This window comes from Pogoniulus pusillus, chromosome 21 (assembly GCF_015220805.1).
Source record: "Pogoniulus pusillus isolate bPogPus1 chromosome 21, bPogPus1.pri, whole genome shotgun sequence".
Taxonomy (NCBI): domain Eukaryota; kingdom Metazoa; phylum Chordata; class Aves; order Piciformes; family Lybiidae; genus Pogoniulus; species Pogoniulus pusillus.
Window position 1 is genome coordinate 23,180,647 of NC_087284.1, and position 24,462 is coordinate 23,205,108.

At 58.8% G+C, this 24,462-nt stretch overlaps 1 protein-coding gene across 3 annotated transcripts; it reads right to left on the minus strand.

The window, feature by feature from the left end:
- Nucleotides 1–144: 144 nt before the first annotated feature.
- SLC66A2 (solute carrier family 66 member 2) lies at nt 145–23,830 on the minus strand. 3 transcript variants are annotated; one of them, XM_064161259.1, is made up of 7 exons: nt 23,752–23,830; nt 23,323–23,667; nt 16,428–16,561; nt 11,954–12,007; nt 4,490–4,706; nt 2,647–2,878; nt 145–387 (listed from the first exon to the last, which is right to left on the minus strand). In XM_064161259.1, exons 1-6 carry the CDS (start codon nt 23,778–23,780, stop codon nt 2,671–2,673), a joined length of 987 nt encoding a protein of 328 aa, XP_064017329.1. In that variant the 5' UTR covers nt 23,781–23,830; the 3' UTR covers nt 145–387; nt 2,647–2,670. The 3 variants fall into 3 exon arrangements, with proteins under 3 accessions (XP_064017329.1, XP_064017328.1, XP_064017330.1); XM_064161258.1 differs by having other exon boundaries at nt 145–390; XM_064161260.1 differs by lacking the exon at nt 11,954–12,007 and having other exon boundaries at nt 145–390.
- Between the last annotated feature and the right edge of the window lie 632 nt (nt 23,831–24,462).

A 24,462-nucleotide genomic window follows, 5' to 3' on the forward strand; every position in this document is an offset into this window, starting at 1 on the left:
GGGCCACAGAACCTGCCAGCAATTTGTTCTTGCTGTCAGCATCAAGGGTGGCTGTGAGGGGAGGCCCTGGCCAGGAGACAGCAGGGAGCAGGGGCAGAGATCCATGGCTGGGCACAGCGAAGCAAAGCAGCACAGCTCCCCAGGTCCCAGAGGTCACTTTTATTTCAGAGCCAAGCCCTGGCCTGTGCCAGAGCTGCGCCACGCGGCGCCTGCGCCTTAGCCGGGCGCTGCCTGCTCCTGACACTAACAGCAAGGTTCTGGAACGCTCCGTCCCCGCAACGCCTCGCTTCCAGAGCTCCTGGCCACGAGCCCAAACCTGCCAAGCGCCACGCACAGGAGGTGACTTCGGACATGGCTTCCCTGGCTTCTCTTCCAGCATCTCCAGCCCTGCTGTGGGTGAAACAGGTCTGCAGAGCTTGCTGGCTTGGGTACTGGTGGACAGCCTCAAGGAGCTGCCTAGGGAAGAGTCCCCGAAGGACAAAACAGGAGGAGCTGCAGTTCCGAGCCAGAGGTGTGCACTGCCAGAAGTAGTGTCCCAAGAGCCACCTGCTGCTTGTATCCCCATTGAGAGCAGCAGAGAGAGACCCCACGGACCAAAGTGAGCACGGGAGACTCCAGCCCCACAAGGGTGCGAGGCCCCAGGAGGCGTTAGCGGCTCGGCTGCATGCAGCAGAAACACAACCCTCAGGCAGCAGCAGGGGAGTCAGGGGCTAAGCAAGTCTTTGAGTACAAAAGGGCAAGCCCAGATGTTCCTCTGCCACGAGCAGAGCACTGGAGAGCAGCGAGGAGCAGGACGGGGAGAGCCTCCCTGCTGCCGGCGCTCCACCTCTGTAAGGTCACTTCAGGCCTAAAAGGGTTTGGGGGGAGCAGAGCCCAGGGCAGTCAGATCCAGCTGGACCTGCCAGAGCAGGAGGGACTTCCCAAGGCCTCACTTCCTTCCACCAAAGAGCTTGGCCCCAGGGCTGGGCTTCTGCCTGCAGGCTTTAGGCACCAGCACCTAAAGGCACCTGCAGCAGGAGCCCCTCTGGGCTGTCTGGCAGCGAGGGGCACAAGCCTGTAAGGCAGCACAGGGACAGCCCTCCCTGCCGTGCCCTACGATGGGACATTCCCACCAAGTGTCTCGCCACTGCAGCCTGCTGGCACATCCCTTGAGGTGCCTACCAACCCCACCTCTGTGGCACTGTGGTGCCCCTCCAACAGGCAGCTTGCCACCCGTGAAGACAGCCACGAGGTTCCCACATCAGAGAGGGCAGAGGGACTGCTCTGCACCCCGAGGCTGTGGAACCTCTTGCTGCCTGCCATCAGCAATAAACCATCAGCTCTGGGGCTCATCTTGGGGGGGAAAACATCCTCAGAACCGTCCCCCAGCTCTAGCAGCCTGGCTGTGGTCAGGTGAGGCCCACAGAGCCTCATGGAGAGAGCAGGCAGAGCAGGCACAGCTGATCCTGGGGCTGTCCTGCTCTGGCTGCCTCCTACCAACCAGGGCAGGCTCACGGCAGCTGCTGGCCAGAGCCCAGGGTCTGGCCAAGTGCAGTGCTCAGATAGGGCACAGTGGCCTGCAGAGAGCGACCTGCACAGGCTGGCCTGCACTGACCAACAGCCACCACAGACAAGATCTACATTCCTCCATTCCTAGCTGAGCTGACTCAGCTTGCACAGCCCAAGCACAGGCTGCTCAGAGCCAGAGGTCTTTAGCCAAGGACCCGGGGAGCCTTTGCTGGGTCAGTGCAAGAGCCACCCCCACACAAACTGACTCTTGTCTGATGTCACACGACGTGACCATGGCCCTCAGCCCCAGCAAACCAAGCTGTCAGGTGCCAGTCCTACCCCACAGGCCACAGCTCTGGCTCCAGCATTTCCCCTTTTCCCTTTCCCTTCCAAGCCCATGGGAGTGGAGCTGCTCTGTGGCTCTCCAGCTGGGAGCACAGGTCTGCTGAGCCCTGCCTTGGGAAGGACACCCTGTGGTGCTGTCCTGGCACGGCTGCAGGAGCAGAGCTGCTCTCCAAGCCCACTGCCCCACAGCACCATCAGGAAGGTCACCTGCAGTCTGCTGCTGCTGACTGAGGGCTCCACTGGCAGTCCCTGCCCTGAGAATGGCTCCAACACCCCCACACTGCCCCCGTCATGTGCCACCTGCCACGCCATGGGGAGCTCCCCTGCCCTTCCCCCTGAGCACCGCCTGTGGCTGGCCCATTCCTGGCTGCTCACCTCTGCAGGGCCTCCCACCCTCCCCTTCCTGCTCGCCAGACAGCCTCCTAGGGAAGCAGAGAAAGGTCCTGCACCTGCTTCTCCATGCTTGTTCCACCTTCTGGCTGTCAGCAGCTGCCCCCCAGCCTTTGTGCCAAGACACAGCCCTCAGATGGTACAAATGGGCAGAGCTGCAGACCTGTTCCTGTGCTGTGACACTTCTGATGCACATTAGCCCAGAGACCATCCAGCCCTTGTGAGTCAATGTGCAGACACCTGGGGCTTGGTAAGGCTTTGGGTGTAGATGCAGAGAGAAGGAGCCCACCCCTCCACAGAGATCTCAGATGCCACCACCTCCTGAGCTGGAGATGCTGCCAGGTCTCCAGGCCCTGCTCCCAGCTCTGCCCTCTGTACACAGCAGAGCAGGACCTGCCATGGCTGACCCCACAGCACACTGACCTGTGGCCTGTCCAGCCAGGAGCCTCACAGGGCCTTCGTGCTGGCTGTGTGTGTGGGGTGGGACACAGGCTTCTGAGGGTAGGAGCTGTACAAGTAAACTTGCAGCAGGATGGCCATGTCCACGAGAACCTGCAGCAGCCCACAGATGGAGAACTGGAAAGGGGCCTGGTTCAGAATGAAGTAAACAGTCTTGAAGGTGTCCCCACTGGTCCACATCAGCACCATCTTGACACTGAAAGAGGAGAAGGGAACAGCACAAAGTTCTTTAAGTGGCTGGGGACACAAAGCAGAACACCAGGTCACAGCTGGAAAGATGGGAGGTGCTCCAGGAACAAGCCCCACACCAAACCCTGCCCTCAGCTCTCTCAACGAGCCCCACACCAAACCCTGTCCTGAGCAATCTGAACACTTGCGGTGATTTTGGAAGCAAGGCAGAAGGTACAGAAGATTCCCCTCCTGCAGCCTCTTCTGCTGCTGCCTCCCACACACCATGTGAGTGGGGACGTCTGGAGGAGCAGATTCAGGGAGAACATCCTGGCTTTGGACAGCTTTCAGCTCCCATTTGCAGCTCCAAAATAGTCTTCTTGGAGGAAGCTTTGGATATTCAGATCCATGGAATGGGCTGGGTTGGAAGGGACCTCGAAGATGTATCACCCTGCCCTGGGCAGGGACACCTCCCGCCAGCCCAGGCTGCTCAAGGCCTCATCCAGCCTGGCCTTGCACACCCCCAGGCAGGAGGCAGCCACAGCCTCCCTTGGCAGCCTGTGCCACTCACCACCCTTGCTCTAAGGAGCTTCCTCCTCATCTCCAGTCCAAACCTGCCCTCCTCCAGCTCCCACATGCCTCTCTGCTGCTGAGGAGCCCAAACAGGGCCTTGCTGGCACGGCAGGAGCTGAGGCACTTCTGCTCCCACGTTTGCTGGGCAGGAGGCAAGGGACACTTCTGGAAAACTGCTCTCTCGCTGCCTTCACGGTGAGCTCAGCTCTGGCCTTTGTGCCCTGGCAGGACCTGACCTGAGCCACGCAGAGCACCCTGCCTGACACCTCCTAGCCAGCAGCCAGCACAGTGCCCACACCCAAGGCTTCTGTCAGACCAGCACAAGCTGGCTCTCCTGTGCCTTGGCTCCTCGGGGCACAGAGAGCAGCAGCAGCCGAGGAGAGCCCTGCTCAGCCCTGGCAGCAGGGCTCGGCTTCTGTACTTGTGAGGAAGCCTTCAGCTCCTTGCAGAAGAAGAGCACTTCTGGTTTGAAGCTTGCTCTGAAGGGGATGAGGTGCTGAGGGCTGAGAGCAAGAGAGGTTCAAAACGTGCAGGAGAGTTGCACCTCACACTGTGCCAAGGTGGTGCCCACCTCTGCTATGGGGATATACAGAGGAGACTCCAGGGGGAGCTTAGAGCTGCCTCCAGGTAGCTGAAGGGATCCTGCAGGAAGGCTGAGGGTGTCTAGAGACAGGCCAAGGGGGAATGGTTTGGAGCTGAGGCAGGGCAGGGTAAGACTGGAGCTGAGGCAGAAGTTCTTCGGTGTGAGGGTGGTGAGAGCCTGACACAGGCTGCCCAGGGAGGCTGTGGCTGCCTTCTGTCTGGGGGCATTCAAGACCAAGCTGGATGAGGCCTGGAGCAGCTGAGTCTAGCTGAGAGGTCCCTACCTGTGGCAGGAGGCTGGAGGAAATGAGCTCCGAGGCACTTTCCAGCCTGAGCCATTCCGTGGTTCTATGGTCTCCTCCAGCAGCTGCTGTCTCTGGGGCAAGACGACCCTGCCCGTCCTCGGGCAGCATGCCCGCACCACCCAAAGGTTACTCACAGGCAGAGGCAGCGGCTGCAGGCAGGCCACAGCCACAGCCCTCACCTCATGCCCTCGGTGGAGCCGTTGCGGTAGTTGCGGTAGAGCTGCGGCACGCCCAGCATGGCTTCGGTGAAGACGGCCAGGAAGCCCAGCAGCTCCACGAAGAGAGCCGAGTCCAGCCAGAGGTAGGTCAGGTACCCTGCCAGGGCGCAGAAGGCCAGCACGCACTGCACGTAGTCCGCGAACCGGCTCCAGCGCCAGAAGTGCTTCAGGTCCAAATCTGCAACACAGCGGCGGCGGCACAACGATACACGAGGAGCTCCTGCCCGCCTGCCGCGCCCGGGACGAGCCGCCCGGGGAGGAGCTCCTGCCGCGCCCGGGACGAGCTGCCCCGGGAGGAGCTCCTGCCGCGCCCGGGACGAGCTACCCCGGGGAGGAGCTCCTGCCGCGCCCGGGACGAGCTGCCCGCCGTCCCCCGGGAGTTATCCATTAAGAACTGGGAAGCATGAGGAGCCACCATCAGCCTTTGGACGTAGAAGGCAGAACACAGGAGAAAGGGTTAAAAACCAAAACCACAAACAAGTCCAACTCAAACCCAACAAGAAGAAACTGGAAGAGTGTCTGGGAAGCATCCGGGGGCTGCTGCAGAGAGGAAGGATCGCCCGAAGGCCTGCAAGCCATCCAAGTACTTCACCTGGATGCTCTGGCCTCTAGGTACCAAACGGTGAAGAACCTGGGGGTGCCTCCAGCACATCTGGCACAAAAGCAGCACATCACAAGGCTATGTCACTACCAAGCAGAGGCCCCAGCCACCTAGTGACCAACATCCCTGCCAAGAACCCTGGCAGTGATGACAACCTGCTGATCACCTTTTGTCTGAAAAGCTCATCTCTAACAGAGAGGGGGAAACCAGCCCAGAGCCTCAGCTGCAGCAGCAGAGCTCACTACCAGCAGAGGACAGACTGACATCCTCTTTAGCTCCCAACAATGATGCTGTTGAGGCTCCATTTCAGCACCCAAGGTTGTGAGTAAGTGAAAACAAGGTTCTCAAAGGCTTAGAAAGGGAACAAAACAAAGTAACAGAAGAGGTTTTCACACCAGGACAAAACCCAGGAGTGTGACCATGCAGAGCCCTCTGCAGCAGGCACAGCCACAGCTGTCCCAGGAGAACAGCCAGGGCTGTGCCACCCGGGGAGCAGAGCACAACCGAGCAATCAGTACTCTAGCAAGTACTGCTCACACTGCAGTCAAGCTGAGGAGGGAGGATTACAGCCACCCCCCCAGCAGACATCATCCCTTTTCTCCAAAAAGACAGAAGCAGGAAGCCCACCAGTCTGTGACACCTAACACCCCCCAGGCTGTCCAGATCACACCTGCACAGCTCCCTGCAGCCACCCACACACCCAGCAGAGCTCCTGACCCTGCACAGCTGGAGCAGCTCCCACGGGGACTGCTGGCGCTGAGCTCCTGGGCTGCTCCGAATTAGCAATGCTGCAGAGAGCTTCTGCAGCTCATCAAGCCCAGCCTGAGCCCCCTACCCCACCCAGAGAGCTGCACTTGAAACAAGGTCACCCTTTGATGGAGGAGGGATGTGTGCTGCGGGATCCCGTGGATGCTGGGAGAGGAGCAGCCCTGTGGGTTCTTCGTGCACTGAGCAGAAAGTCTGCATGGGCTGAGGGTGCAGAAGCAGGAGCTCAAGGGTGCCCCTCTGGGCGGCAGACTGCGCGTCAGACCCAAGGACTGCCAAGCAGCAGAGGCAGCATTGCAGGGCCGTGCTCGGCACTGGGCAGGCCACCGGACGGGCAGCAGCTCGAGGCTCTGGCGAGGGACAGGTGCCAGGCCACACACGGAGGAGCCCACGGCACCAGCTTCCATCCGAGGGTGACACACGAGTCCAAGCAGCCACCTTACTTTTAGTGACGGCACACTCACACCCCACCAGCTCCTGCAGGGAAAGTGAAGCAAGGCCTCTGCCATCCCAGCAATTACTGAGCCAGTGCTCAGCTTCCCCTGCAACTGATGCTGTGCCCTGACCCTGCCAATTCTGCACCCACCTGCTGGCCCTGCACTCATTCCTGCCACAGACTGCAGCCATCTGACCCAGCTCTCACTGTGGCTTTGGGTCCTCCTTGTGCTGGATGCCAGTGAAGAGCTCCCAATACGGTTGGTTTGGCTCCTCCTTGACTTGAGGCAAGTCTCACCCCTGGGCTGCTGTGTCCTGCCGAGCAGCAGCAGCCTGGCTGCGCCTTCACCTCCTCCTTCCAGCCCCACGCAGCCTGGCTGCCAGCCCCGAGGAGCGCCCGTGCCGCGCCTGGGCTGCTGCGCCCTGCCGAGCAGCAGCGGCCTGGCTGCGCCCGGATCTGCAGGCTGGCTGCATGTGGCCCCTCAGCTGCCCCGTGCCGCTGCTGCCGGAGCACCTCACCGCGCCCATCCCGAAGGACGGCTCCAGATCCCCACCCGGATCCCGGCCGCACGGCGGAGGCCAGGCCGCGCTCGGCTCCCGGCTCCCGCGGGCAGGGCTTGCGGCCCCGGAGCGCCCTCCTGTGGCTGGATGCTGTCAGCGCTCCCCACTCGGCGCTCGCTGCTCCCAGGGCACCTCCCAGCCACATCTGAAGCCTCGCCAGGAGCGCTCCTGCTGCCACTCGGCGCCTCCGGTGCCCCTGCAGCCGAGCTGGACACCCATCTCCTGCAGAACAGCAGCCCGAGGGGGGGTCTTCTCAATGCCCAGCAAGAGCTTAAGGGTGGGGCAGGAGGATGGGGCCAGGCTATTGTCAGTGGACAAGAAGCAACAGGCACAAAATGCAAGCCAGGTTGTTTCACTTGAGCTTCAGGAGAAACTTCTTTGGTGTGAGGGTGCTCAGAGAGGTTGTGGAGTCTCCTTCTCTGGAAAGCTTCCAAACCCATCCAGATGAGTCCCTGTGTGACCTGTGGTAGCAGGGGGTTGGACTGGATACTCTGGAGGTCCCTTCCAACCCACACAGAATCACAGAATCAGCCGGGTTGGAGGAGAGCTCCAATCTCATCCAGCCCAACCTAGCACCCAGCCCTGGCCAATCACCCAGACCATGGCACTAAGTGCCCCAGCCAGGCTTGGCTTCTACACCTCCAGCCACAGCCACTCCACCACCTCCCTGGGCAGCCCATTCCAGTGCCAATCACTCTCTCTGCCAGGAACTTCCTCCTAACATCCAGCCTAGACCTGCCCTGGCACAGCTTCAGCCTCTGTCCCCTTCTTCTGTCCCTGCCTGCCTGGCAGCAGAGCCCAACCCCACCTGGCTACAGCCTCCCTGCAGGCAGCTGCAGGCAGCAATGAGCTCTGCCCTCAGCCTCCTCTGCTGCAGGCTGCACCCCCCCAGCTCCCTCAGCCTCTCCTCACAGGGCTCTGCTCCAGGCCCCTCCCCAGCCTTGCTGCCCTGCTCTCAACACCTTCCAGCACCTCAACATCTCTCTGCAATGGAGGAGCCCAGAGCTGGACACAGCACTGCAGGGGTGGCCTGAGCAGTGCTGAGCACAGGGGCAGAAGCAGCTCCCTTGTCCTGCTGCCCACACTGCTCCTGAGCCAGCCCAGGATGCCATTGGCTCTGCTGCCCACCTGGGTACTGCCGACTTCTCTTCAGCTCCTCTCTCCCAGCACCCCCAGCTCCCTCTCTGCCTGGCTGCTCTCAGCCACTCTGGCCCCAGCCTGCAGTGCTGCTTGGGGCTGTTAAACATCAACCTGTGCTTCTGAGACTACCAGTTTTAAAATGTAGTAGCCCCCAAAGCCTAACATCCAGTGTCCCTGCCAACACTTCACTCACCAGAGGCCAGCTGATGCCCTGAGTAAGTCAAGAGAGTGGGCAAGAGGTGAAGGTTTGAGTTATGGACAACTCCTTGCTTAAGCCAAAAGCAAAGTCCAAGGCTTGGCCACACAGCAAGCTCTGAAAACAAGTGCAGAGGAGGGAGGGAAGGCCTTTTATCTGCCACAGGTGGCCTTCAGAATGTTTAAACATCTGCTCGGAAAAAGCAAAGCACAACCAAGCAGCCACGGAGATGTCTGCATTAGGAAGCAGAGGGAATGAAGCAGCACTCAGACATGCAGCTCCCTCCAGGCTTTCCATCCCTCCTCTGCCCAGGAAAAGAGGAATCCCTAGATCTCCGTATGGCATCAGGAAGCCCTCAGCCCGGGGCTGATTTTACTCAGGGCAGTGAAGCTGCAGCAGCCTCCCACAGACCCTCAGCTCCCCCAGAAGCCAGCATGGAGTGTGGACAACAGCCCTGGCAGGTGGTTTGCTGGATCACAGCCAGCAGCAAGCCCTGGGAGGACTCAGCCACCAGAACCAAAGAGCCACAGAATGGATTTCTGAAGCCTACAAACAGACCGAAGAACATTCTTCACACTGCTGAAATAAAGAAAGCCAAAACCAGCCAAAGTGAGCTGTGCCTTGTGCTGCAAGGTGCAGCTCTGTGCTTCCCACTCTCTGCACCACCAGGAGGTTGGAACTAGGTGATCTTCAAGGTCCCTTCTGACCCGACCCATTCCATGACACACTTTTGCGTGTGCATTGTACACAAATGTCTGTGCCCAGGAAGAATGAGACCATCCAGCAGACCACCCAACCCTGCCCAGGAGTCTGAAGCTGTCCTGGTCTGCAGAGACCATTCCATCCACCCCACACTGTTGGGCAAGTCAAAGCCAACTGCAAGTAGCATTCATTAACCAGGTATTTCAGACCCAGGCCAGCTGGACTAAGGGGTGGGCTGATTCTTCCTGCAAACCTCAGCTCTTGAAGGTAAACTACAAAGCAAGTGACTTCTTAACAGAAAACAATAAACCAAAACCCACACCAAACAGGTAACAAAACACACACAGGAAGAAACTGTGCCAGGAGTCAAAGGTCACAGACCAAGTGACTTATTTCTGTTCAATTTCAACTACCTGGAGAGCTTTTAAACCACCCACTCAGCCCTAACCAGGAGCACAGAGAGCTGCTGCTAGCCCTAGCACTGCACATCAAGCATCGCTGAGCACCACTGAAAGCCAACAGGAGCACAGGCAGGACTGCTCCAAGATAACATCCAGGGGGTTAGTGCTGCAAGCCAGTCGGGAGGGCTACCAACTAGGATGGCAGAAACAGGAGAGCAAAAAGATTGGTACCAAGGCCAGAAAAAAAGAGCAGTTCTGAGAACACGAAAGAAAAAGGTGCTACTAGCAGACAGCAATGCTTGCTGGGTCTGAAAGGGGAGGTCAGGATTAGCCATGAGGAACTTGTGTGCCTCTAGTCAGCCTTTAAGGTGAGATCTCATTGGACTTAGAACCAAATTACCATTACTGCCTTAAAGCTGCCTGTGCAGGCTAGGAGCTGAAAGTGCTAAAGCACATCCTCCTCCTACAGCAACTCAGAGAGCACAGAACCCAGCTCTGAAGGGTGGAAGCTCTCAGTGTAGAGAGCACAGAACCCAGCTCTGAAGGGGAAAGGCTCTCAGTGTAGAGAGCACAGAACCCAGCTCTGAAGGGTGGAAGCTCTCAGTGCAGAGAGCACAGAACCCAGCTCTGAAGGGGAAAGGCTCTCAGTGTAGAGAGCACAGAACCCAGCTCTGAAGGGTGGAAGCTCTCAGTGCAGAGAGCACAGAACCCAGCTCTGAAGGGGAAAGGCTCTCAGTGTAGAGAGCACAGAACCCAGCTCTGAAGGGGAAAGGCTCTCAGTGTAGAGAGCACAGAACCCAGCTCTGAAGGGTGGAAGCTCTCAGTGTAGAGAGCACAGAACCCAGCTCTGAAGGGGAAAGGCTCTCAGTGTAGAGAGCACAGAACCCAGCTCTGAAGGGGAAAGGCTCAGTGTAGAGAGCACAGAACCCAGCTCTGAAGGGGAAAGGCTCTCAGTGTAGAGAGCACAGAACCCAGCTCTGAAGGGTGGAAGCTCTCAGTGTAGAGAGCACAGAACCCAGCTCTGAAGGGGAAAGGCTCTCAGTGTAGAGAGCACAGAACCCAGCTCTGAAGGGTGGAAGCTCTCAGTGCAGAGAGCACAGAACCCAGCTCTGAAGGGGAAAGGCTCTCAGTGTAGAGAGCACAGAACCCAGCTCTGAAGGGTGGAAGCTCTCAGTGCAGAGAGCACAGAACCCAGCTCTGAAGGGGAAAGGCTCTCAGTGTAGAGAGCACAGAACCCAGCTCTGAAGGGGAAAGGCTCTCAGTGTAGAGAGCACAGAACCCAGCTCTGAAGGGTGGAAGCTATCAGTGTAGAGAGCACAGAACCCAGCTCTGAAGGGGAAAGGCTCTCAGTGTAGAGAGCACAGAACCCAGCTCTGAAGGGGAAAGGCTCAGTGTAGAGAGCACAGAACCCAGCTCTGAAGGGGAAAGGCTCTCAGTGTAGAGAGCACAGAACCCAGCTCTGAAGGGTGGAAGCTCTCAGTGTAGAGAGCACAGAACCCAGCTCTGAAGGGGAAAGGCTCTCAGTGTAGAGAGCACAGAACCCAGCTCTGAAGGGGAAAGGCTCAGTGTAGAGAGCACAGAACCCAGCTCTGAAGGGGAAAGGCTCAGTGTAGAGAGCACAGAACCCAGCTCTGAAGGGGAAAGGCTCTCAGTGTAGAGAGCACAGAACCCAGCTCTGAAGGGGAAAGGCTCTCAGTGTAGACAGCACAGAACCCAGCTCTGAAGGGGAAAGGCTCTCAGTGTAGACAGCACAGAACCCAGCTCTGAAGGGGAAAGGCTCAGTGTAGAGAGCACAGAACCCAGCTCTGAAGGGTGGAAGCTCTCAGTGTAGAGAGCACAGAACCCAGCTCTGAAGGGTGGAAGCTCTCAGTGTAGAGAGCACAGAACCCAGCTCTGAAGGGGAAAGGCTCTCAGTGTAGACAGCACAGAACCCAGCTCTGAAGGGGAAAGGCTCAGTGTAGAGAGCACAGAACCCAGCTCTGAAGGGTGGAAGCTCTCAGTGCAGAGAGCACAGAACCCAGCTCTGAAGGGGAAAGGCTCTCAGTGCAGAGAGCACAGAACCCAGCTCTGAAGGGGAGGGCTCTCACCTGCAGCCTTACTGCCCCCCAGGCAACAGCCTGAGGCTGCCCTAATGGAAGAGGAGAAGCAGCCAGCAAATGCCAGCACTGTGCCTGACCATCAGGTGTTGTGGGAGGTTTCTCACCCTGCATTCTAAAGAATGCTGAGTGAGTCTCCTGTACATTGCAGTCTCCTCCAGAGCCAGGGCTGGACAGGGAGATGGCCTCTGCCCCATGTCACATTTTCTTGCCCAGCTGGGAGAAGGAGAAAGGCAGACAACTCTGGGATGCACAACAAGGTGAACTCAGCTGCCTTCCAAATCTGGTTTCTGAGCTAGAGCTGAAAGCATCTTTTCCTTGACGAAAAGTTAAAAGGAGAGAGTGGAACATTACAAATAAATATTAATAACAGAACTCATGCACCAGGGTTTAGTCTGCCCATAAAGGGTCATGCCAGCATTCTCTGGCCATGCAGGAACTTCTGACGAGGGGCACCCAGAGCAGCAAAGCATGGCAGGAGGAGCTGAGAGCACGAGGGCATGCAGCGTGGGTGTGCAGAGTACATACCCAGACAGGACCTCCTGGGGGCTGCTTTCATCTCTTCATCCTTACTGTCTGCAGCTACAGAGAGAAACAGTTGAGGAGAAACAAAACCAGCCACAGGAAAGACAAACAGACTGGGGTGGTTACAGCAGCAGTGGGGCAGTCAGGCACTCCTGCCAGGCAGTCCATCCACGGGGCTGTCAGGCACTCCTGCCAGGCAGTCAGTCAGGCCATGCCCATAGGGGCAGTGCCCAGGGCACTAGCAGAGGGCAGAGCAGCAGCCTCAGTGCAGGCTCACTGCACGGCTCCCCAGCAGAGCAGCTAGGGGCAGCACATGAAGGCAGCCCTGCTGGAGAGCCTGCCTGTGCCCAGAGGACAACTCAGCTGTCACCTCAGCCAGGCTCCAGGCGGGGAGAGGTGGAGGTGTAACTCTAGACTCGGCTAAGGCAAGGTGCCTCCTGTGGACAGTGATGTTTTGAAACAGCTGCCAAAAGCCTGAGCTTAAGCCAGTCCTGCCTGGGAGGAGAGAGCAGACCCCACCTGCAACCATGCTGTCTGCTGCAGCTGCTCACCCTGTTCTTCCTCTGCCATCTGGAAACCATCTCTGCTGCAGAGTGCCCAGCCCAGAGCTCCTCATGGGCTCAGGACACTGTGAGAAGGTCCAAACTAGAAAGCAGATGAAGACAACCAGCAGCTGTGAGGGAGTCAGAGACGGAGCAGTGCCCAGAGGAAATGATCTTCATGTGACAAGCCCAGAGCCCCTCTTCTGCCCGAGGAGCTGGGCTGTGCTGCCCACAGGCACTGACTGCTGCTCTTCGGTGCACTGCACACAACCAGAGAGCTCAAAACCTGGCACCAGGTCTTGGGCACCACTGACACTGTGGGGGAGAGATGGAAGGCTTTTTGGAGAAAGCAAGTGAGAGTTCTTGTCCCCCAGGAACACACAAACTGCCCAAGCCAGCCAGCGCCAGCAGGAGCCCTAGATGTTCTGGGCTGTATCTGTGAACACCTGGCTCCAGCCTCCTCCTGATGGTCCAGATGTGGCACATCCACATTTTGCACTCCAACATGCAGCTCTCTGGCATGAGAGCACCACCAGGCCATGCCTCAGAACTGCTACACCACCACCACAAGGGAGCCAAACCTGAACCTGCAAAGAGGAAATCACCACTGGACCTTCAGCCTCTGTTCTGAGCCAGCAGCACAGCTCTGGCCAGCGACTAGGAGCAGCTGCTGTGACCTCGGCTGCGGCCCGGGGGGCAGCCGCTGTGACATCAGCTGTGCTGCAGGAGGCAGAGGGAGGCTGTCAGCGACAGCCTGAAGGTCAGGAGGGGCTGTTGACCTCTGCCGACCTTGGCTGAGGAACCCTTCCTGTGCAGAGCTGTCCTACCACTGCAGTCCCTGCAGCTGAGGAGTTCTGCCCTTTCCTTGCTTTGCTGTGTTGGTTTGTTCCAGCTGGGAATAGCTGAGCACAGCCCAGGTTTAGACAGTAACAAAGCAGTTGGACATCCGGAGAGGACTCTGCCTGTCTGCAGTCAGTTCCAAGGAGATGAAGGAAATGCCTCAATAACAACAATGGAAGAAAACAGCAAGCTCCCTGCACTGAAATGCTGCTCCCTTCCCAAGCATGTTGGTTATTGGCAGGAGCACTCCAGGGGAGGACACAAGTCCAAGGACAAGGTTTCCACCTGCAGCCCTGTGAGGCATTAGCAACCCTGCTGTGCCACTTCCTCCAGGGTCCCGCAAGGTTCATCAGAAACACTGGCTCCAAACCCAGCTTCTCCCTGCCCCAGCAAGCTGTGAGGAAGGAAAGTGAGCACAGAGCCTCAGCAGCTTTCCTAGGTCACCACAGAACTGCAAAGCTAAGATGACAGCAGCACTGGGCAGAGGGAACTCGCTGCCCCTGTCGTGCCTGAAACACAGTGCCCCGCTCCTGCCTCCTGAAGGGAGCTCTGCACCCAGCTCCTGAGCCCCTGCTCTGCAGCAGGGCCAGCAGCAGACAAGACTTTAGCTGTTCCCAGAGTGTGGGGGAGGATGCAAGCCTCTGGATGGGAGCAAGGAAGGGCCACAGGCAGGTAAAACCAAGCTCTCCAGCTGGTTGGGCACAGGACTGGGAATCAGGGGGAGCGTGAGGAGCTTCCCCGAGCTGCTAAGGCACAGACAGACTATGCCCAAGGAGCTGTGTGTCTGGCAGGGACAGCTCTCTGAAGAAGGCTACCAAGTGACCTGGACAGCCTCCTTTTCTGCCCAGAGATCACCCAGGGAGCCTGCAACAGCACTGGGGCAAAGCTGCATTGGCGTAAAGGTGCAGCAGCAGAGCTCCCCTCAGAGAGGGCAAACAGAGAAACCTTACTGCCACTTCCCGATCCCCTGGCACAGAAAGCAGAGGAGGTGGAAAGCAGACATGCCCCTCCCAAAGGCTTCCTGAACCTTGACTGCTGCTGAATCTGGCTGGAGGTGGTTTTCCAGGCACTCACCCTGCCAGGCTAACAGCCCTGAGAACACAGCGGCTCGTGGCTGGGAGCCACAGGGAGCTCCTCAGGCTCAGGAGCTCACTGCCCCGACACAGCCCCAGGGGATGCAAGCAGCTTCCTTAGCTAGGAACTAAGGCCCCTCCTTGGACTTCAGCAAAGCCTTTGACACTGTCTGCCACAAGAAGCTCCTAGCCAAGCTGGCAGCTCATGGTTTGGACAGATTCACTCTGTGCTGGATCAAGAACTGGCTGGATGGCAGAGCCCAGAGAGTGGTGGTGAATGGTGCCACATCCAGTTGGCAGCTGTCAGTGGTGGTGTTCCCCAGAGATCAGTGCTGGGCCCAGTCCTGTTCAATATCTTTATTGATGACCTGGACGAGGGGATTGAGTCCAGCATCAGTAAGTTTGCAGATGACACCAAGCTAGGAGCAGGTGTTGATCTGTTGGAAGGTAGGAGAGCCCTGCAGAGGGACCTGGACAGGCTGCATGGGTGGGCAGAGGCCAAGGGGATGAGATTTAACAAGGCCAAGTGCAGGGTTCTGCACTTTGGCCACAACAACCCCAAGCAGCGCTATAGGCTGGGGACTGAGTGGCTGAGAGCAGCCAGGGGGAAAGGGACCTGGGGGTACTGATAGATAGTAAGCTGAAGATGAGCCAGCAGTGTGCCCAGGTGGGCAAGAGAGCCAATGGCATCCTGGCCTGCATCAGGAGCAGTGTGGCCAGTAGGACAAGGGAGGTTATTCTTCCCCTGTACTCAGCACTGGTCAGGCCACACCTTGAGTGCTGTGTCCAGTTCTGGGCTCCTCAATTCAAGAGAGATGTTGAGGTGCTGGAAGGTGTCCAGAGAAGGGCAACAAAGCTGGTGAGGGGCCTGGAGCACAAATCCTATGAGGAGAGGCTGAGGGAGCTAGGCCTGTTTAGCCTGGAGAAGAGGAGGCTCAGGGCTGATCTTATTACTGTCTACAACTACCTGAAGGGGCATTGTAGCCAGGTGGGGGGTGGCCTCTTCTCCCAGGTAACCAGCAACAGAACAAGGGGACACAGTCTCAAGTTGTGCCAGGGTAGGTCTAGGCTGGATGTTAGGAAGAAGTTCTTCACAGAGAGAGTGATTGGCATTGGAATGGGCTGCCCAGGGAGGTGGTGGAGGCACCATCCCTGGGGGTCTTCAAGCAAAGACTGGATGAGGCACTTAGTGCCATGGTCTAGTTGACTGGATAGGGCTGGGTGCTAGGTTGGACTGGATGAGCTTGGAGGTCTCTTCCAACCTGGTTGATTCTATGATTCTATGATTCCTGCAGAGCAGCAGCTGCTGCCTGCTGAGGATGGCTGTGGGTTATCCGCAGCAGTTACTGGGGAGCGAGCATGGGAAGGGATGGAGAGAAGAAATCATTCATCCACAGTGGCCAAACAAGCCCCAGGAAGCTGACAGCACCAATTCCTTCTCCTTGGCGCTGCAACAGCACAGGCTGCAGGTCAGAGCAAGCACAGAGCCCACCCCCCTGACAGAAAGAGCAGGGCCTCTGCTCCATGCCTAGGTCTGATTACATCAAGCCCAGCACTCTGCTCCTGACTGCAACTACCAATACCTGCAAATTAACTCATAGCCAAAATGAGTGGAAAAGGCCCATAAATGCCAACCAGGGCCACAGCAAAGCCCAAGGCAATGGCAGACAAAAGGCAGCTTTGTGGCTATGGTGTCACAGCACCTCCTGTCCTGACAGGCAGTAGCTCAGTAAGCAGAAACGAGCCGTGCAGAGCACTGCAGGCGGCAGGGCACGGGCATGCCCCAGCCTGGCACACGGCACAACAGCACCTCAAAACGGGCAGCCTAGCACTAGGGCACCGGGAGCAGGCTCCACGTTCAGGGCATGGTGTGAAGGACTGGGAGAGCTCTGACTTCTGCACTCAGCCGAGACCCGTCTGAAACCACAGCTCCACAGCTTTATCTGGGAGGAGATCCGCAGCAGTGGCTCAGGAGCTGCCCCGCTGAGCCTGGCCCCAGAGGTGCCCTGCGCTGGCACTGACCTGCGAAGCAGCGGCGCTTGGCGTTCAGCTCGTTGGCCACCCGCACCTCCGTGCACAGCTTCAGCATCAGCAGCATGGTGACGATCATGATGATGCTCTGCCACAGCAGGGGGGCCTCAAAGCGCCTTCCAAACCTGCAACAGACAGCACAGGTTCAGCACAGGTCCAGCCTGCTGGGCCACCCCACGCTCCGGGCACCGCGGGAGGAAAGCCTGGCAGCGATGGGGCGGAAGGCTGGCAGAGGTCAGCAGCTGCAGCCGGCTGCACACGCCAGGGGCACAAGCCCTGGGCAGCAGCACCTGAGAGCCTCTCACAGCATCCCAGGACAGGCTCTCGCTGCCGGAGCAGAAGCTTCAGTGTCGCTCTCCCAGAGCTGTTCCCTGAAGGGGCAGCAGGTTGCACCAGGGCCGAGGCAGGCCAGAGACTGCGGCCACCCCCGTGAGGTGTGCTGCTGGCTGCTGCACAAGGCCTTCTGCACAGCCCTTCCCTGTCTGCACCTTGCCAAGGGGAAGCCACCCAAGCAGCAGCCCAGGCCTTGCAGCCAGAACCAGCTGGGCACTGACGCAGCTGGCAGCCTGCTGGCTCTGCTGCAGCATCCTCCACAGAGCAAAGGACAGAAACACCTGCACCACGGTCTGCCTGCCTCTGGACACAAGTGACCTTCTCCAGCTGACCCTGCCCTGGCAGGGAGCTTGGACCCCATCACCTCCAGAGGTCCCTGCCAAGCCCAGCACTCTGAGGTCTGCAGGACACAGAGCTCACCAGTTTGTGCCCAGTTTGGCCCAGGGCTGGGAAGTCCCAAGATGTGGGAACCAACGCACAGAATTTGGCCTTTCCTGCCTTCCCCAGGTGAATTCCTGCTGGCTCACAGGAGATGCCTAGTGGGCACTCCTGGGCACACCCTGCACATACCACGGAGAGGTGAGGTGGGGCTGCGGCCCACCCTGACTGGAGGTTCGAGGGCTGTCAGGATGCTCAGGGCTTCCAATACCTACGGGCTGACTCCAGGTGGAAGCTGGCACACAGCAAGAGGAGACCCTGCTGTGAGGGCTGGTGATGCTCCCAGCTCTTCTCCCTGCACCACTTGGTGACAGCTCACCACACAGCCAAGGACAAGCAGAAGACCACCCAAAGTCTCCACACCACAGACAGTGACACTGGAAGGACAAGCAGCAACATGCACCTCCCAACCCCTCTTCCTACTGCTGATGGAGTTGTGGTGGCCCAGGGTGGAGCCATTCCCACAGCACAGGGGAAGGAAGGAAGGAAGGAAGGAAGGAAGGAAGGAAGGAAGGAAGGAAGGAAGGAAGGAAGGAAGGAAGGAAGGAAGGAAGGAAGGAAGGAAGGAAGGAAGGAAGGAAGGAAGGAAGGAAGGAAGGAAGGAAGGAAGCTAGCTCAGGCAGAGAGCACTCTGGGGAAGGCTTTCACTGCACCACGACAGAATGCAGGGGAGGAGGACACAGGTCAGGTGCAGCCCACGTCCCGCGCCCATGACCCCAGAGCCCACGCTGCTGCCTGGCCAAGCTCTCCTGAGCTGCTGTTCACCACTGCTGCACCTATCTCTTATCCAGGGAACGAGAGAGTAGCTGGAACCACCCGCAGAAGCCACCCCCAGGCACAAAGGCATCTGCACACACAGCTCCAGGGATGCACTCGGGGCAGGGAGCTGAGCCAGCAGCAGGGGAGCTGAAAGCTGTGATGGGAGTGGAGAACTCAGCCAGAGGCGACTGCAGGGTCAGCTTCTCCCTGTTGCCAAGGTTATTGGCCACAGCAGCCTCACCAGGGCCCTGAGGCAGAACAAACACCCACTGCACACCCCCTGGCATGGCACCTGCTGGCCGCTGACAACCAGGTGCCAGCACCACAGCCTGACTGCAAACCAGCCTGAGCTGCAGCTATTCAGGGCCAGCTTGGATGAAGTCTGGAGCAGCCTGCTCTAGAGAAAGGTTGAAGATGATCTAGTTCCAAGCCCTCTGCAGGAGCCCATGGGAAGAGGGTTGGAACTAAATGATCTTTAAGATCCCTTCCAACTCACCCCAGACTAGAACTGCCAGTGTAGACCCTGTGCTCCCTGAAAACTGGGGGGAAAAAAGTGAAACAAAGCTGACAACACACAGGATGGGTAAAAAGGAAATTCCAGAGTTCTCAGGAGCTCCAAACATCTCCCAACACTGCCACAAGTTCTTCAGAGCCCTCCACCAAGGACAAGAGAGGTCACTCCACAAAACACACTCCTGTCAAAGGGGAGGCTCAGGTCTCGCCAGCATTTCAGCAGTCTCAGCAGGGCTCAGGGTGCTGAAGACAGCAGCAGTGACTGCTCAAGCCAGAGCAAGGACTAATTAGGCACTACGGAGAGCTGTAATCCACTCCTCAGCCTTAATCCTCTTGCCCTGTTCTGCTGGTCCAGCCTGGGCTGTTGCCCTCTGACAGCGGTGCCCATGAACCCAGACCAGAGCAAGCACAGAAGGTTTGCTCTGCTCTTCTCAGAGGCCTCTGAGGAGAAGCCAACTGTTGGTGCCAGCAGATCTCCACTTCCCTGCTCAGGGACCTGCTGTGCCAGTGCTCCTGCTCAGGGACATGGCTGCCCTTGGTGGGCGCTGCAGCGGCATGGGGAAGTCTGCTGCAGACGCCAGACAGACTTGGGTTTGGGTGAAAATCACTCCAAATGAGCTTTGTGATGTTCAGGTCTCTGCCTGGCTGCCAGAGCTGTGCGGTGCTTGGCTGCTGGCTGAGCTCAAGCCATGGCTGAGAGGCAGAGGGCTCCCCTGGCTCACAAATAACACTCCACTGCTGTCACCTTCTCCCTGCCTGCCAGAACTTGCTTCCACAGTTTGCCTTGAGGCAACTTTGGTGAGAACAGCTCCAGAGTGGGACAGTTTCCTCTTCTCTGGACTCCTCATCCGTAGGGAGAACTCACAAGCAAGTTGTTCTGCACCTTCCACCCCCAGCTCCCCATGCAACTCTCACCTACTTCTTGTTCCTGTCCTTGGTGATGGCCAAACAAAGACACCCAACTGCCAGACTGACCAAGAAGCTGTGTCCATCTTGGGCACTGCTGGGTTCAAGGCCCAAGATGCTCTCTGAAGCTGTCCCACAACTTCAGTGCAGCCTAGGCCAGCCTAAGCACCTGAGGGGCCAAGCACCAGTAAGGCCTGGGGTATTCCTTGGAAATCTGAAGCACCAGTGCTGAAGGAGAAGCCAGAGCCAGTCATGGCGGGTACCATGAGATGTCTCCATGAGAGGAATGGTACTGAGGTGTCCTGCTGAAAATGCAGAGGAGAGCAGAACTGCTGACATGTGTTCTGGAGCATGTCAGACATCTCCACAGGCACCAGAATGCCAGAGGCATGGAGGCTGGCACTGCCTGTCCCTCCTTTTCCACAGCACAAACCTTCTCCAGGCTGGCCAGGTCAGAAGCCGAGAAGCAGCAGAGTCTTGGAGAAGGACAAAGTAGCAGCTGATATCCACCACAAACCATGACCAGCAGCTACACTGGCAGCCCAGAACAGGCTCCAAAGCATTACACAGACTGCTAGCAGCTGATCATCGCCCAACATGAAGCTAACTCGACACCAGGGCCAGGCACAGCACAAAGCCTGCCTGGCACCCTGGCAGACAGAGCCCCATTGTCTGCTGCTCTCAGCACAGGCTTCTCTGCTCTTCCAAAACACCTTTTTTTCCTCCCAGTTCTCTTTCCAAGGGCCAACCACTTCACACAGTCTCCACAGGTCTGCAAAGCCCAACTTCCACTGTCCTCTCCCCACAGCAAAGCCAGGTGTGCAGGCTGGAACCCTGCCTGATGCTGGCCACACGCAGCTTGTGTACCTGGAGACCTCTCCCACTGCTGCTCCACCAAGTTCTGGCACGCAGCTCTTTGCTGGAGCAGGGCAAGGCCAAGCACACCTATGGGAATGCAAAGGCAAGGCATGCAGAAGTGAAAGCAAACAAATCTCTCTTTCAAGGTGGCATTTCAAGGCACTGTGACACGGGGAAGCACGAAAAAGCCCTCGGCGGGTAACGTGCTGCTGTCAGCGCCAGCCAGCAGCTGAGGGATTGGGTGGGAAGGAGACAAGGAGGAGAGGCACTGCGCAGAGCCTCCTCACCTTCAGAGACGGCTTAACGTCCCCTAGCTGGGAGCAAGAGGAGTGTGACAGCAGCTAACTGGAGAAAGGTTTGTCAGCTTGGAGCTCAGCAGCTGCTGTCACAGTGCCCCCACTCAGCTGCAGCTCTGCTGGCACACCGAGCATGCCAAGGAGATTAGGCATTAAATCCTGTTTGGAGGGGAAAGGAAAGGTCAAACTTCACCCACTGCAAAGCCAGACCTTAAAAAACAAACAGAAAACCTCTGGGGTAACGAGGTACAGCTCTGGGAACTTGTGTAACCTGCCCCTTCGCTAACAGGAGTAAAGGAACTCATAACTGGGAAATACAAGGGAGCCTGCTCACAGCTGGGGAACGAGGGAATTCACACCTGGGGTACGAGAGAGGCCACTCACAGCTAGGAAAAGAGGGAATTCACAGCTAGGAAAAATAAGGGAATTAGCTCACAACTAGGAAAAAAAAGAAAGGATTCACGAGTAGGAGAATTAAGAGGATCAACTCGTAACCAGGAAAACGAAGGAGACTGCCCCCAGAGCTCAGGTGCCCAAGGTCTTGCAGAGCAGAAGATTAGGGAAATGCCTTTGAAGCTACTCCTGAAGCCCTTCCACAGGCACAGCCTGAGCCTCACTCAGCAACAGCTGGCACCTGGGCAGCAGCACAGCCCTTCTGCTGAGGAGAGCTGACAGGGCTCTAGGGCCTGCTGCTTTCAGCTCTTCTCGTTGGATCAGAGATGGCTCAGCAGGGCGGAACCTGGCACAAATCACAGCCCTGACAACCAGGGGTAGTGACGGAACTAAACCCAACTGAACACAGCAGCTTCATGCCAGAGCAGCTCTCAGAAGAGACGGGTGAGGGCCTGGGCTGGCTTGCTTCAGGTTTGCTCACCACCTGGCAATCTGGAAGCAAACTGGGGCAAACTGCTCGTGGGCAGGCCCAGCTCTGCCCCAGCACAAGCATACTGCATCTACAGCAAAACAGCCCCAAACCTGCCAACTCCTGCCGCCGGGACTGCAGACACAGCTGCACTGGTGCCGAGTGCTGTGTCCCAGCTCAGGCAGCAGCCACGCCTGGCACCAAGCAGCTCGCACAAGAGCCGAGCTGCCAAGCTGCTCTCTGGGTGCCTTTCAAACACCTTCACACACAAAGGTTCCTACTCTGCTATCTTCCTGCTAGCATCCATGCACCCAAGGGTGATGCCCACCCCCAACACTACTGTCATGTCTTACTGGAGTCAATGAAGAACTACCAGCAACCAAAACGTTCTCCTGGGGAACACAGAACTGCCACTGTGCAAACCCTCTCCTCTGCCTTTTTGTTCAGATGAGGCCAGAAAGACAGGACTTGCTGTTAACTACAGCACCTCTGCCCCTCGTGGGGTGCTCCAGACACACCTCTGCCCCTTGTGAGGTCATTCTGCGCCACCACCCCTGAGCTCCAATGTGCCCAGAGCCCACACAGAGCTGGTATGTGGCAGAGTGGCTCAAATACAGCAGGGAATGCCCTGATCCTGGCAACACGGCTGCAGCCTCTCTCTACTTGAGTGCTGCAGAGCACAGGGCACTGTAACAGGCAGTAACTCCCGGAAGCTCCTCATCACTCGCAGTGGTTACTCTGCTGTGCACATCTCTCACTGCAGGCACTGAAAATCGACTCCAGCTGAAGCTCCCTCATCCACAGAATCGTCAGGGCTTGAAAGAACCTGTAGGATCATCCCGTTCCATCCCCCTCTGCCATGGGCAGGAACACTTTTCACTAGAACAGGATGCCCACAGCCACATCCAGCCTGGTTTTAACTTCCAGGGATGGAGCTTCCACGTCCAGGGATGGGGCTTCCTATCTCTCCAACTGCCAGATCCAGCCTTTCTCCTCTCCTGCCCCTGCCAGTTCCACCGCTTCCCTTCGGCTCTCCCTCCCAGAATCTTCTCATACTTAAGGAGTCAGCTTTAAAAATAAACCAGAAACCAACAACAGGATGTAGCCCATTAACGACCTGCTCTTCCTGGCCTAGAAAGCAGCCTTTTGTAGTTAAAATACTCCTAGCTGCAGGGATTCCCCGGACCACCTCACCTCCGGCTTCTCCAGCACATCCCCGGTGCTGTAAGGAGTAATCAGGAATAGAAGTTAATAAACTTCACCCCCTCTCTAGCAGCATTTTCTCCGCCCAGCAGCACAAGACCTAAGGGTGGACACAGATTTGATTTAAAACATTGAAAGCGCTGCTGAAAACAAAACCAATTTGCTTTGCCAGGCTGCCCACCTTCCGCCTGCTTAGCCGAGACAGCATTTGCGCCCCTAGCTGTGCACCGAGCTCTAGAACCACCTGCGGAGCTCAAACTCCCCAGGAAGCCAGCCAGCACCCCAGGAAAACGCAAGAACACACGCACCAGGACGCGGGGAGATGGTGTGTACCAGAAGAGGCAGACTCAGACCGGGAAGATGGAAGCCATCTGTTACACTGAGCGCAATGAGAGCGCGGCCCGGGATGCCCAGAGGCGGTAACGCCACATCCCTGGAAGCACTGCCGGCCAGGGCAGTGCATGCAGAGCCAGCAAGCCAACAGACCTGACAGCACAAACCTCTCTTCTCTTACCGACAGCTTCCAAAGCGAGCTCTTGGCACGGCAGAGCCCCGGCAAGGGGCGCTGGCAGCCCAGCGCGTTCGCCCAGTGCCGCAGGCCAGCGGAGTGCTCTCGGGCAGGAGGCGAAGGCCAGCACGCAGCCGGCGCCCTCCGGCATCCAGCGCAGAGCCTGCGGCTGGCAGCGCGGCCCCGGGCAGCCCTGCGGCGCCCACTCACCAGAAGAGGATGCGCAGGATGTTGGCCACCAGCAGCACCAGGCAGACGTAGGCGGAGAAGCCCTCGGCGTTCTGCGTGCGGCGGATCTGCCGGTACTGCGGGATGTAGGGCACCACGCCTCCGAACACCATGGCTCCCGCCGCGCCCCAGGCCGCCAGCTGCTGCACCGGCACCAGCGGCCCCGCCGCGCCGCCCGCCTCCATGGCGGGGGCCAGCGGGGAGCCCGCCCGGGGCCGCTCCCGCCGGGCAACTGCCGTCCGGCGCCGCCCGCCGAGCTTCAGCCGCGCAGGGGCTGCCGGCCGGGATGCGGCACCGCGGCTGCGTCCTCTCGCCCAGGGCCGGGACCTGCTGAAGGGACGGGACGGGAGTGAGCCCGGCCCCGCCCCGCGCCGCTCCACCCGCGGGCATCCCCACCCGCCGCCCGGCTACCGCTGCTCTGGGAGGGGCTCCGCGCTCATCCGGAGCCACGCGAACGCTCTGCGCTTCGGTCCGTCCGCCCCCGGCTCTGCCCTGCCCTCCTCCTCCGCCCCGCGCCGCCGCCTCCCCACCTGCTCGCCGAGCTCCGCCCGCCGCCATCCTCCGCCGCCGCTCCGCGCACCCGCGGCCGGGGGCTGCCGGCAGCGGAGGAGCCTCGGGTCGCCTGTGACGCCGCAGTGAGCAGCCGCAGCTGCGCCCGTGAGGGCCGGGGCCTGCTGCGCGGCTGTCGGAGCCGGACCGCCGCTGCGGTCCCCGGAGGTTGCCCGCGGGCACTGGCAGAGGTGGCACCGATTAACGCCGCGGGGGTCTGTCTGCAGACGGGCCCGGCGGCTCCGGCTGGCTCCGCGGACACCCTGGCCAGCAGCACAGGGGAGCCCACCCGCCCAGCTGAAGGCTCGGCAGCCTCCCTGCGGCTGCCACGGGAGCAGCAGTTCTGCAGGGGTGGCTTCTGCCGCAGCCAACCCGGCAGGGGGCCGCAGGTCCTGCAGCCAGGCTGTGCTGCAGCTGGCTCTGAGCCACACAAGTGTCCAGGGTGGACTGGATGATCTTAGAGGGCTTTCCCAACCATCAACACAACCCCACCGCAGCCACTAAACACTCTCACCAGGTGCCATGGCCACAGGATTCCCGAACACCTCCAGGCGTGAGGACTCCACCAGCTCC